The 14,989-nt window shown below is 37.7% G+C and overlaps 1 protein-coding gene across 1 annotated transcript; it reads right to left on the reverse strand.

Annotated features, from left to right (window-relative positions):
* OEP80 (outer envelope protein of 80 kDa) lies at positions 1–12,152 on the reverse strand. The gene is made up of 16 exons (XM_059573886.2): positions 11,248–12,152; positions 10,883–10,976; positions 10,654–10,736; positions 10,401–10,498; positions 10,175–10,244; positions 9,639–9,732; positions 7,347–7,428; positions 7,183–7,218; positions 4,868–5,021; positions 4,629–4,769; positions 4,102–4,172; positions 3,862–3,940; positions 3,672–3,787; positions 3,363–3,510; positions 1,419–1,488; positions 1–1,006 (listed from the first exon to the last, which is right to left on the reverse strand). Exons 1-16 carry the CDS (start codon positions 12,010–12,012, stop codon positions 852–854), a joined length of 2,256 nt encoding a protein of 751 aa, XP_059429869.2. The 5' UTR covers positions 12,013–12,152; the 3' UTR covers positions 1–851.
* Between the last annotated feature and the right edge of the window lie 2,837 nt (positions 12,153–14,989).

The following is a 14,989-nucleotide window of genomic DNA, read 5'->3' on the forward strand; positions in this document are numbered from 1 at the left end:
CGAATTGAACCAGATGTGATACAAGTCTTGAACCAAGAAGATTATGTTCTTTCACAAATCGAAACGAAATTAATCCCCACAATCACTGTTTATTTAAGAAAGGCATATATAGCCGTAGAGGATGATGATCCGCTCGTACAACAAATTTTGCAGCCTTAGATAAGCAATGTCTCTTCAGCCCTATTGTAAGATGGCTAATGTATGTTAATTAAGTGGGTGGGGACCGACCTATCTTGACGTCCTAAAATAAAAGACTGGCTATTCGGAACCTTTTCTGGGAAAGCTTGACAAAATAGGAAGCCACATCTTCAAGCACAATCGTACATACATTCTTCAACCTTAGGGTAAGAAATTTCTATTCAGCCCTTTTGGTAAAGATGGCTCAAGGAATCCTAAACAATGGATGGGGACCAATCTATGGGGATGGCCTAAAATGAAAAATGCTATTAAGTGAATCTTTCTTGGTAAACTTCGACAAAAAGGAACTCACATTTTCTAGGAAAATAGGACCAACTTAGTTGAAGATTGGCCTCACATTTTCCTTGGAATACTACTACATTTGGAGGCAGACGATTTTAGATTTTGTCGACTCAACATTTATCACATGTCATGTAAATGAATTACAGAAAAAATTAATAATTCAATAAAAAAAAAAAAAAAAAAGCACGGCCATATGCACGCCCATAATTGATGCTTCCTTGTTGCCTCTCTATCCCCATTCCCCCTCCAAAAAATAAAAAAAATCACTAGCAACAACACTAGGCCTCTACATCAAAAACAAAAATTAGTTACAAAAAAGAAGTGTGGCGACTAGCAAACAAAGGAGAAGAAACCAGAGTACAAAGAGGACCTCAGTTCCGATAACCAACCCCGAAGTGAAACCTCTTGGCATGCCTGTCATTGAATGCGTATTCAAGACGTAGTGGCCCCAGTGGTGACTCAACTCGGATGCCAAACCCATATCCATATCCACTTCCAGGCTTCAGCCTTGCTCCGGCAGGATCACCTAACAAAGAAGCACGAATATTTGGAAAATGTGCCCAAAGCAGCAAAACGAGAAATGTCCAAAAGAAATGAAGTTTTATAATTTAAATTGATCCAGCAGCACTTTAGCAACTGATGCTGGTCGAAAATTGCTGCCAACAAATATTCCTTTCTAGATAAAAGGTGAGAAAACCATCTGCCTGAAAGTCAAAAGTTTCATTGCCTACATATTTTCAAATTTTCCACCTCAAAGACAATAATTCAGCTTTACCGACCAAGATTTCTAGTCAGTCAGGTCATCCCATAATCATTGCCGTCATGTTGGCAAATATAACCCAAATAATGACTAGATAAATAAAACCAGAAAAAAAAAAAAAAAAAAAAAAAAAAAAACACCTTGGAAGTGTAAATGAAACAAACAAAAAGATACCTACCAGGCACAGTTGGGCCTGATCCAAGATCAGTTCCATAGTCAGCGAAAATAACTCCCCCTACTGGGCCCAACTGCAAAACAAGTAGGGAAGTCAAAATGGTGGATTTACAAGAAAAGCTGCAATGACAAGGTGAAATCTCTCTCTAGCTTCAAATGCTTTGGCATCAGCAGCAGAGAGGTGCTAGTCAAAGTGAAATGGCGTAGCCTTGTTGGTGAACTTAATGTTGCATAATGACAAATGCAATGGCCATAGAATTGAAACATTTTGAAGAGACGCAAGTGTTGAAGCAAACATATAAAGGAATCCTATGCTCTAAAAGACAACCCCACCCCCTTCCCCTCAACATAACACGTCTAACAAATAAAATGCTTAATATCTTATATTCTAGGATAATCAACAATTCCAATTTTTTAAAATATACAAATTTCCAATTTGGTAATTTAAGTTTAAACAGTTGTAATCCAATCCTAAGATTATGTTCAACACTTTATATATTTGGATTTCAGCATATCATAGCTTTGCTTGTTTCTAGTTTTGCAGATTTTTTGAATTTTTTTTTTTTCTTTTGATTAGGAGGTTCTCTTATATAGGGTTGCGCCCCACTACGCTTTATTAACGATATTGAATTACTTATCAAAAAAAATTATTATCTTTTGAGATTAAAAGAAGTTTGACTATTAAGTCATTAATTTCTCTGAAAAATTTCCTAATTTTTTAATAATTTACTTCTTGAAGTTGTCAAGTAATTTGGCCATTTTCAAAATCTTGGTTTTAATCCTTCCTTACAACTATCTTTTTGCATATACACTCAGAGTGCTGTTGTATGGAAGATGGTTTGCAGATTCCCCATTCTTTTTGCACATAACATACCAATCAACCACAATGACGTGCCACTTTTGGGGATTATATACAGTAAGGATCTTTCCTAAGACCGCCGACCACACAAAAAAGACCACCCTCAATGGAACCTTTGTCCTCTAAAGACTTTGCCAAGGGAAACGGAAACCATCATGACAACCCATGACACTGTAGAAGAATTTAACACCAAACAACCTTCTTGTGAAAGGAATCCACCACAACCTATATTCCCCTTCCCGTCTCATTCTTACTAAATACAACCTCTAGAACAAGAAAAAGACACCCACCTCCCAATCCTGAGCTACTACTCTAGCAAAGCTCACATTCCACTAAATGGCACCTCCAAAAAATTTCATGTGAGCTTCAACATGAGCATCCTTTGTGCGAGCAATACCAAATAAAACTGAAAAGGCATCCTTAAGGGCCATATCCTCGCACCATATATCATGCTAAAACCTAACCTTGGAACCATCACCCACTTCAAATCTAGTGTGATTACAAACTTCCCCCAACCCCTCCAATTCACTTTAACTAAAGCATCTTACTCTTCATTTTTCTACAGCTCATCCCAAGCCCGCCCTTTGACCACTAGGCTGCATCCTGACAAGTCTTACTATTCAATTTCTCCTCAAAGATAACTTATCTAAGACAAAGAAGACAATCACTTTTGCATATGCTCCTACACTTCCATATCCACTATCCCTTCTTTTTATGCTCCCAGCTTTTCAAACATCTTATTCATTCAGTATATATTGTCCAGTCTTGATCACCTTAACCTTCCGACTCTAAATTACCAATTGCACATCTAGTTGGTTGTTTCAGATTTCTACTCTTTTTCCTAGCCTGCTTCCCTTTGCTTTAAGCCACTATCTGAAGTCTGTCAGGCAGTCAGAAGAACTTTCTATTTCTCTCAAATAAGGAAATTTTGACAAGATTTGAATGTTAAAACATAATGAAAATGTAGCAAAGCTGAAAGCTCTCCACTTGGAACAGCAATATGCAAATCACAAGATACTTAAAAGAACCGCCACCACCCCCCCCCCCCCCCCCCCCCCAATCCAAAAAAGAAAAGAAAGTACCACTTACCATGGGGAAAGAGATTTCTCCAGAACCAACAGCATAAGATCGACCAGAGCCAACAGCACCTTCTTCATAACCTCTCACACTGTTGGTTCCACCAATAGCAAATGCTTCATGCGGAGGGAAATTACCCACCACATGACCACCACACAAACTACCAATAAAAACCAAAGTCAGTCAGCTAAGTAAACCAGATCATCATTTGCTTCACTGGCAATGAATAACAACAATAACAGGGAACTAAGAGAAAAAAGATGTCACCCAGCTGAATGTTCTTACACGAAAGCCTCTCAAGTTGCCATTTAGGCACCATACCTTAAAAGAAGGCGAGTAGGACCAATTTCTATACCCTTCCTGGCACGAGCATTCACTCTGTTGAAAGACAACCACTCATGCAAAACTGGAAGTCCCTGTTCCATGTTGACTACAAACTGCAAGACAAACAGGTATGAGTGTTACGGATAGAGTGAGAATTATAACTTCACAACGACTGTAAATGTCTCACCATTGAAGAGCCCTGGTCACCAGATCCAGTGTAGACACTCTCAAATTTAGCAAGTAGCATATCATCATGGATTTTGCCACTGCACAAGCGAAGAGGAAATTGAGAACATAAGATCAGAAGCAATATATTGGACCTCTTATGTACAATTAACAGGTCACACTTGGCAATCAACCATACAAAAGCTGGTAATATCTACTAATAAAAAAAAAGTTGGTAATATCCACTGCTAAACATGTATACCTTGCAGTAAGTGGACTGCTGTAAAAATCCTTAATAACAGGGTTTCCTTTTTCTTCACGAACATCAGCATGCTAGAACAATGAAGATTAATTGATTGAAGCAACACCGAGAATATAAATATACAGACAAATATTTAATATAAACAACAATCTTTTCACTAGTGATATATAAAGACAATTTTTTTTTTTTTTTTGATAAGTAATGTTGTATAAGGACAATTACGAAATATAATCTACAATCTTTAAACTAATGATTCCAGGAGACAGCATAAGGACAGCAATCCCAGCACAATATCAAGATATATAATTTCTCCATATTATATTGAGCACTGGCCAAAGGAAAATGGAACCCACTAATACATTTCTCCCGATTTATAAATAATGAACCACCACAGGTAAGGGGGAGAAAATCTGCACTTTATGAGCACTATAAAGGTTTTCAAAAGCTTACCAGTATCACAGGTGTAAAAATTCATCCTATTTGGCATCAAAAGTAGCCATTGGAGATGGCAATTTTAGTCCAAGTACCTGAAAAAACAGACCTGCTGTTCCACTCCACTTAGGCCTGATTGGTTGGCTAAATTCTATACCAGCTGTGACACGGCCAATGGTCAGGCAACTTCCATCCGGTTGGTCACCATGAACAAGTGTTCCAGGGGTTCTTGAATTCTAAAGTAAAAATATTTAAAATAAATCAAGTAATAATCAGCTTTCTATCATGACAAGAAACATAGTACAAGGAAAAAAGAAGCAACAAATTAGATTACCTGAACCATTATTGTTCTGGATGTCCGCTTGTCATCTCCTTCAATCCATGGGTCAGTATAATTTATGCGGAATATTGAGTCAATCTGGCCCCTCTCTAGAGAGATATTGAGTTTCTGGTTTCTTCCAAAAACATTCCTATGAGAGTATGCAAAGCTGCAATTGAAATAAAAATATAAATAAGCTAAACGCCAAAATCATGCGAAGTAACAAGAATCTAGTGCAACACTAGATAATATGGGCACAAATTGTGTTATTTCCCAAACAAGTTTTCCTTCACATCACAACAACATTTGGATACATCAAAACTTTTTATCTACAGCTGGGAAGTAGGTCACAGAGGTTTTATTCTGTAATAATACTTGTAAAACTAATGGAACAGTTATCATTAGGAAAATAATCAAACAATGGAGTTCTTTGTAAGATAAGATAATATGTAACTAAACAACAAAAATTCCATCAAATAATAAAAAGAATATTTAATGTTACAATGTGTGGTAGAAAGGCAGAAGATAGCTCCTACAAAAGAATGAAACCCATGCCCAGTAACACTCAAGTCCCACATTGGAAAGATGACTAGCGTACATAGAGTAGGCAAATTATAAAGGACTTCTTGGGTCCTAAGTCTTGCATTGATTCCTTACAAGGTAAGAGTTAACTTTATAAGCGATTCTAAGGAGTTCCAATTGCAACTTAATTAGTCATTTTCGAGTAATAACGCAATTGTGGCTAACTCTACCCCTAAGTCATTACAAATTGTATCAAAGCATTCTGGTAACGTCACGTGGTATTAGAGTACTAAATGACATGGCCCTAACGAACCTTGGGTATTTAAAGAGGGGAGATTGTAACATCTCAGTCCTATATTAGAAAGATGATTAGCCCAAACAGAGTGAATAATTTAAAGGAGCTCATGAGTGTTGAAGTCCCATATTGGTTCTTTCCTAAGTGAAACTGGACTTTATAAGCAATTTTAGGTAGCTCCAATTGCAACTTGCTTAGTCATTTTGAAATGATAGCACAGATGTGGCTAACACTTTCCTTAAACCGTTACACGCCTTTCTCAAAATTGCAATAATCAATATTAACACAAGTAGCCATGGTATTGGTCCCTTGGCAATTTGCGAAAATAAATTCCCAAAGCCAAAATCCTTCGGTTTGTACGGATGTCATTACCGTAATAAAACCAAGACAAACAAGTTGATGAGTTGGCTATAAGCTCTTAAATGAAGAGGCCTAAACCAGCAAACTTCATCAAAAAAAAAAATAATAATAATTCTTGTGTAGATTCCTTTTTTTAAAATTAATAATGACTAGTCTTATTAAAAGCGTAAGGCACCCCTAAGTACACCAGAAGTATACAACAAGAATCACCTAGCTAGAACGAGAAAAGTGAACAAGAAAATCACCATAACTAATCGACAAAGGGGGCACAAATGCCTACAAAGTATGAAAAGAAAAGAGGATAAAATGTCCTTCAAGGAACTCTCCACGTCTTCAAAGCACCTATAGTTCATTTCCCTCCATAAACACCAAAAGAGGCAAATAGGCACCATCTTCCAAACTGCCACACTCCTCAATCATCAAGAGGACTACCAACAGGCAAACAAGTCAATAATCCTTCTCGGCATAACCCAAGACATCCCAAAACGACTAAAGATGGCACTCCATAACCATAAAGCTTATGCTACCTCGCAATGAAGAAGATGGTCCACCATCTCCCCATTCCTCTTGCTCAGCAATATCTGTTCATCACAATAACATGCCGCTTCCTAAGATTATCCAAGGTCAAGATCTTGCATTGAGCCGCCGACCACACAAAAACAGCCACCCTCAAAGGAGCCTGGGAAAGCAACTACGTTGTTTCCTATGTTATATGAACTCACATACAGGTCTCATTGTGTGTACAAGTTAAAGAATTGAATCCAACATCTAATATTGTCTCAAGATAAGCACTTCAGAATGAAGCAAAAGCACAAGCAAGGCAACAAGCTTTGACTCAAATCAATTTGTAGCCTCTGAATAACTTCTGGATTTAAAAAAAATAAAAATAAAATAAAATAAAAAGAAAAAATAAAAAATAAAAAGGAAAAGAAAAAAGATAAACTAAACTGGTCATTTCTGTCCTGAGTTATGGACGCATCAAAACAACCAATTGCATCATAGAAAATGCCCCATTGCTCCATTGTACATAGAAAGGTTTTTTGAGATAAAATTTTCATTACTGTGCATGGATATCTCATATCATGTAAATGGAAAAAGGAAGAATTAGAACTGGAAAAAGGTACCAACCATATAATGTAGTTCATAAGCTTACCTTCCAATCAGTCCTGATAGAGGGCCACTTGTAATCCTATAAATCGAAATATCACCAAGTAAATATTATACAGCGCAAGTTAGATTAACTTAAGCTTTGAAACAAAAATAATTTTTTAGGTAAGATTACTTGCATGATAGTTTTCTTCAAACTAACAAACTTACCCACTTGATATTCCACCACCAGCAGAAAAACCTCCACTTGGACGCTCAACAACATTCATTACCATATCAACCTTACCAGTGTCTACCATGTTGAAAAAAAAAAATGACAACAAATAAATAATAGGATGCAGAAAATCGAAGATAAAGGAAAACATGTTGAAGCTCATAAGCATGCGTAGAAGCATCTCCACTCAATAACACACATAAGATCATTATAATGACATATATACCACAAAAGAAACAAGAGTGCAAACAACAAAAAATTGTCAATTAACCAACCTAATGAAAGAGAAAGACAAGCCATGCTTGAACTTCAACAGTCTAAATCCACAGAATTATTCTCATGGCTTTCAACAAGTGACTAGCAGTTGGAAACTAATTCTAGATCGTACTATGAGCACATTGTCATATAAGGCCAGTAACCAAGAACAATCATATTCCTACAGTGGATCAGAATTATTGGAAGATGATGATCTTTCATGTCAACTTGTCCATATGATGTCTCAACCACACAAAAGAAACAAAACAAAAAAAAAGAGTTCAAAGCGAAAAAAAAAAAAAAAGAGTTAATGTGTATCCTTATTGTACAACCTATAGATAAGATATTTTGGATGTTTGTCTTAGTCTTAGTTCGCTAATTGTTTTGATAATTAGTCTTAGTTTGCTAACTGCTAATACTCTTTGAAAAATGGCAATTATTAGAAATTATAAGATTAAGCATGATGTCTTTTCATCTTTTGAGTCATAGATGATGGCTTATTGTTGACAACAATCCAAACATCTGATTTTCTTGGTCCAGGAATTTCCAACATACTAATGTACATCTTTTTCTTAAATCAATACTATCAGATAGGTTAGGGATTAACTATGTAATCCAGGCTATATCAAATGGAAGTTTGGAAAGAGAGGGGACACAGGATTCCAGGGCTAATATAATTGCTTGAAAAAAATTCCTACCATCAAAATAAGATAATTTAACTAGATGGGCAAATTGAATCTATGATCCCCAAGGTCACTAACAGGCGATTGCCTTTGTCCCAAATTCCTCTCCACCATAGCTTAAATCATGAGATATAATGGACGTGAATAGAACAAACAGGAACAAACAGTGCAAACAGCTGTTTACAAGATATATTTGAACAAAGTATCACTTAAAAATTGACTAAGCTGTCTAGTAGGAATGAATTTTGGCAAAGGAGGGCTTGGTAAAAAACTCAGTGTCTGGGGACTATAGCCATTGGGCTTCATCCATTCTTCTAAGAATCTCTTGAATTTGTGAGCTTCAATGTGGCACTTAAGGACTTAACTATACAATTCAGACCAAGCTAAATTAGCTATACAGCTCAAACCCAGTTAACGTGCTTTAATGCTGCACTTTCTCGTGTTTAAAGGTCGTAAAACTGGTCCATTAATTTGTCACTCTCTTTTTTAATGGAACTGGCACAATTCTCACAAGATCATTTCATGCAGTCTCTCATCACTTTGGTTGTTTTTTTTGTAAGTAATAAACCAATCTTATTAAAATCTCTCATCACTTAAGTCTGAATATGCAATGAAGAATCCAGGTTCTCAGCATTTCTTTCGCATGGTTAAGGCTTACCCTTACCCTTCCCATACCAACCACACACATAATCCAATAAAAATACTCTTGTAAATTTTGTCAAAATGTTGCTGCAACCAGGCAGCCTATGCCTGCTAGCAACCCCATAGTCCAAACCCTACTTGATCCATATCTATTGCAACTACTCCCCTATTACTAATTGGGGGACTCACACTACTTATGTCATGATATCATGAATTCTGGAATCTGCTCACATGCAAATTGAGGCAATGCCACTTCTGCCCACTTAAAAACCAAGTTTTCAAAGCTTTCACGGGGGATCCTCATGCCAATTCTCTGTTCCAAGTCACCCATGAATTCTCTGACCCACTTTATGTGAACGCCATACAATAGTTTTGTCGTGGGAGTTTATTATAATGATCATCATATTTGCAATCCTGAGTAGGATTTAAAGTGGTTTCCTAAATTACATTATGCCTCTAATTCAAATCAGATCAGTTTCTCCTTAAAAACTACTCTTCAAATGTTCAGAAGGATTTTGCATATCAGCAACATTTTTCAAGAGCTCCATAACTTCTTTTTTTTATAAAGAGCTCCATAACTTTTTTTAATAACTAGCTTAGCATGTTTAAAGAATCATTTATTGTTAGCTTAGCATGTCTTATAAAATATTATTGCAAAACAAATATATCTCAACAGGGGATGATTCAGAAGGAAAACATTTTACTCACCACCTGCAGGCTGGGGAATAATGCTAACATCTTCCATGATTCCCATAGTTAATACGGTCTCCACATCTCTTTTTCCCTGAAGCATACTGTACACCTGAACAAGGATCATCCAGAGTGCAAGTATCTTTACAGTCGGTATTTAACAACTAAACCTTGTGTATTTCCATAAGGTAGACCCATTTATGGCAAAGAAAAAGGAAATCATAACACTTCAGGTTCCAATTCAGTCAATGTTAACAACTAGCATCTCTGAATACATCATTGTGATTATGAATAACAAACAAGAATATCTTTTCCTTTGAACCAGAACAAAAAAAAAAAAAGAATATCGTTTCCTCCCAATAAATTATGATGGTGAAAACAAAACAAGAACGACAGAAGGAAGAGCAACTTTTGTATGCATCAATATAGAAAAGACTTTTTAGCTGAAACTCATTCCATCACTGGTTCTTCCCAAAGTAGAACACCTGTTCCTCAAGAAATAGTCTTGGGTACCATTGTGTATTTAAGTGCTAAAAGCTAGGCAGAAGAAGTACCTGACCCTTCTTGGTTGTAAGTTGTCGAAGTATTGTTTCTGGCTTTGTCTTCCCTGTAGTTGGCTCACCACTGAAGACATAACAATAAAGCATAAATTAGTCATGAAATCCTACTGCTTCTTCTGTTACTACAAAACTTCTGTATGTTTGTGTGTGGTACCTATGCAAGTGTTGGAATGAATGGATGCATGTATTTAGGCATGCAAATCAAATAGGCAATTCTTACGTCTTTCTGTCCAGGAAACGTATGGATATCTTATTGACCTCGGCTTCAGAAACTTGTAACCTAAGAATACCCCCAGAGAGAATCTCGACAGCTGAAACCTTTTGAGAATTATACAAATCAATTATCCACTAATATGAACAGCTGTCTTCACAAACCTTGAGTCTATAATAAATCAATTCAGCATCCTAACAAACCCCAAAAAAAATCTGCATTTCTACACAGTAAACATAATTTTCAGAGATCAAGCACTAACCAAGGCAAAAAAACCCCGCTCCATGTACCATCCATTGATAGAAGATATAGCTTCATCTAAACGCCTGAGATTAATCACTTTTCCTGCACAGCTTGAGACCAAAATTCAAAACCAATAAAGGTCTCTTATGAGCACATTCCAAAACTGGCAGACTAAGAACCAAATAGTATCATATAAATTCATGCATATACACAGGCATACACGTATAAAATGGTATAAAAAGACCTACCATATCCATCACGGAGAGAATCCTCCAGAAACTTTGCTGGAAGAACATTAGCTCCTTCACAAACCAACCCTTGGAACTCCTGGTTTGGTTCTACCTTATGCCACAATAAAAACAATATTAAGTTCTATTCCATGCCAGACCAAATAAGAAACATTTTCCCAAAAGTTATTAGGACACAAGTGTGCATTTTGCACAAAAGATTACCCACAAAACGTCATAATGTTCTTAACCACTTTGTAGTTAACAAGATAGAGATACAGAGAAAAGTTCAGAATGTCCATGGGAAACAGCTATCAATTTATAATCTTCAAAACCAACACCTTGCAAATGCGTGTCAATTTACAATGCTCAACCAGCAATTATACCTGAAACACCAATCTGATGCCATCCCGCGTGTCGACCGCAACGGGCATGCACGAGGAGAAGTACCCGCTGTGGATGATTCGATGCACATCCTCCTGAACCTCGCGCACTGTGAGCGCCGAGTTGGCTCGGCACGCCTTCAGCGCCTGCAAGGCCTCCATTTCCAGGTCCTTCCTCTCGAGCTCCTCACCGTCCTTGTTCCTCACCAGCACTTCGCTGATCAACACCCTCTCCTCGTCGTGCACTCGACTCGTGGAGTGCCCCTTCGACTGAGCCTCCCTCCCCGAAGAGTCTCCCTGAGTCGCCGGCTCGTCGGGCCGAGTCAGCGCCAACGAAGCCGAACAGAGAAGCGAAGATTTCGGTACCAACAGCCTCTGCTCCTCCTCCTTCCCGTATTGAGCCCTCGAGCCCGATTTCTGAGTTCCAATAGTCGACTCGTCCGACCGAATCAGAGACAACGACGACGAACAGAGAAGAGAAGATTTTCCCATCAACACCCCAACCCCGCCCCACACGTTTCCGAGTCTCGACTCAGAATGAGTCAACTCAGTGGACCGATTCCAGAAATGAGAGAATCCGGGGCCGAATCGCTTGAAATCCGAGCGAGTCTTGACCGAGTCGATGAGCTGAGCAAGCGAGTTTCTAGTCTTCGCCATTTGCGAAGCTATTGTTCGGGAACAGAACGGGAATTTGAAGGGTGAGGGTTGTGGAGGGAGAGGGATTTTGAGAGAGGACGAAGTGAACCGCACGTCATCGTTTTGCGGCATCGTTATTGGTACAAGAGGGATTCGATGCGAAATTGTAAAGCCTAGTGGAAGCAAAAGAGCATTTGGATTTGGGGAATTTTGGGGTCTAGGGTTTTGAGAAGGGAGCTTCAGAAGGAGGAGATAAACCCTACTGGCTACTGGTGTACTGTCACTGTAAGACTCAGAGTACGGGATAGCAAAGAGAAACCGACCCGGTTTGAATCGGAATCGGCTGGATCCGAAAGAGGTTGACGTCAATGGGCTTTCGGGTTGGGCTGTGAGGTATAATGGAACTAAGGGCCGTTTAGTTTGCGGAATGAGTATTCCATTAGGAAAAGGAATAGGTATTACTAAATAGAAAATGTTGGAATGGAATAAGTATTCAAATTCTTTAGTTTGGTAACAACGCATATTTCATAATTAGAATTGAACTAAAATAATTAAAAAAACCCATTTGATTTCTAATTTTTCTAAAACTCAATTTTTAAAAAAATCAAATGAGTGGTTGACCACCCCAATGGGTGGCCGACCACCCACAACATGCACTGGGGGTGGCTATGGCCAACCCCAGGGACCTCCGGGGGTGGTCAAGGCCACCCCCAAGGGCTGTTGGGGGTGGCCGTGGCCGGTCACCCCTAGAGGGCCTCGCCGGTCCACTGCAAGGCCCTCCGGGGGTGGCGCTGCTAACCCCAGGGCCTTTTGTGGGTGGCCAGCCACCCATTGACATTTTTATTTTTTTAAAGTTTGAGAGAAAAAAATAAATAAAGAATAAAAAATGGTTTTTTTAAAAAAATCTTATCATTGCCTTCAAGAATAGCTATTTTTTTCATTTTTAGATGAATGACTATTCCTGTGTGTAAGGAATTAATGATTTCCGTGGAAATCACTATTTTTAAGAATAGACCCTTATCAAACAAAAGAATAATTATTCTATAGGAATAGCCATTTCATTCTATGAGTCTATTCCGCAAACCAAATGGGCCTAAAAGTAATGACACCATAGCTAGAACATGCTTTTGTGGCTTTCAGAAACAACAAATTCAGTGGTCCTAAGCCAAAAATGTTTGTCGCAAAAACAATAATGCATGTATCCACGATCCACACGTACGACTCTGTTCAGAGACTACCCTCTCCAGAATTGTTCAACTTATAGAAGTAGCTCAGCCTTCCAGAGCACCAGTTCAGAAAGTAGCTGATGACCAGGTTTCTTCATTTCAATATTGTTAATTTTCCCTTCCTTTCACAACCCAAAAAGTTAGAAGAAAAGTAATGTTGATGGAGACTCGTGAGCAACCTCTAATGGATGATAATTATAAACTTTGAATATATATATATTATGAATTTTTATTTTTATTTTTATTTTTTTGAACATAAAGGGACCATATGATCTTTGGTGTGGTATTTACTTTATGGCACTTGCATGTGAGTGGATTTTGTAAGCAGATTCGTTTTTCTCTTACCTTTTCCTTTTAATCCTGCACCCTGCAGATGAACACACTGGTTTTTGATAAGACGGGACAGCTGGAAAGCCAGTGGTAGCTAGTAAGTGCTGTGCTCTTTTCCAGAATTCCAATATTGGATAAGTTCTGTGACAATTGCTAGAGCTATAGAGGTGAGTGTCCATTTTTTGGATGATACCCTGACATGAAAAAAACTTTTAAGATGAGTGCAGTTATAATTGTGAATCCTAATATTCTTCACTTTAATTTGCTAATTTTGTGTTAAGTTTACGAGTCGGGTGTAAACAAGTCGAGTTTGAGCAAACTTTTCTTATTTGGGCTCGGCTTGTTTATATTTTACTTGAACTCGGCTCGAGCTCAAGGACGAGCCAAAAAATCGAGCCCGAGCTCCAACTCATAATAAGTCGAATTGAGCTGTTTATATTTAATTTAATTTAATTTTTTTATTATAAATTTAAACTTCAAGTACTCTTAAACGGCTGAAGAAGCTAGTTTACATATGAGCATTTGCTTAACTTGGCTAGCCGAGTATGAAGCTTGAGTCAATACAGTAAGGCACTTGATTTCGAAGATATAAGATATACATCCTTTTATAATAAAATGATGCTATTAAAAAATAAAAATAAAAAATAAAAAAATCATCAATTTTTAATATTAATATGAGCAACTATGTGAACAACTACTAATTCAACTCTTATATGAGTTGCTCACGAGCTTAATCGAGTCGAGTCGAGCTTGCTTCGTTTAATATTCGAATTAATATTTGTATTCACGAAACTGCTTATTTAATAATTGACCCAAGCTCGCTCACGAGGGCTTCACTCACTTAACACCTTTACAAGTTGTGTAAAAATTTATTAATATTTAATGTCTTGTGCCGAATTTGAGTCATATAAAAACATGTAACTAAGACCACGTATATTTATGTTAACTCAATCCTTATAAAACTCTAACCCGTGTCAAATTTGCGACCTCTAAAGAATATGAGAAGCATAGGCCTGGAATATCTTTAGTTGGTTCTGATTTGACCAGAATTTTTACAGTGATATTAATAATCACTGTAATTGGAATATCCTTGGATGTACTCACAGCCATTGATTTCTCCAGAAAGACTATGTCCCGGATCCGGCTTGAGTACAACATCATTGGCATGCCAATCGCTGCCGGAATTTTATTCCCCTTCACCGGAATCCGGCTACTGCCTTGGCTAGCGGGTGCCTGCATGGCTGCTTCCTCCCTTAACGTGGTTTGCTCTTCTCTGTTGTTGCAGTCTTATAAGAAGCCTTTGCTTATCCTGATGATTCTGCATGAATATCATCAATATTGTAGTGAATCTTTGTGTGTGTTTTTTCACATGATTATGTAATGGTTGGCATCACGAATAAGCTTTAAGTTGTATTTCGGCAATATTTCTTATTATTCCCACCATTTCTTTCATATGTGCCAATAGGGGGCACCAAAAGAAATTTGATTAATAGCAACCATTTTCAATTGTCTTTTCACAATGACTTTTGGATGGTCTCTAATAGTCGCAGTTA

Source organism: Corylus avellana, chromosome 8 (genome assembly GCF_965113065.1).
Source record: "Corylus avellana chromosome 8, dhCorAvel1.hap1.2, whole genome shotgun sequence".
Classification (NCBI taxonomy): domain Eukaryota; kingdom Viridiplantae; phylum Streptophyta; class Magnoliopsida; order Fagales; family Betulaceae; genus Corylus; species Corylus avellana.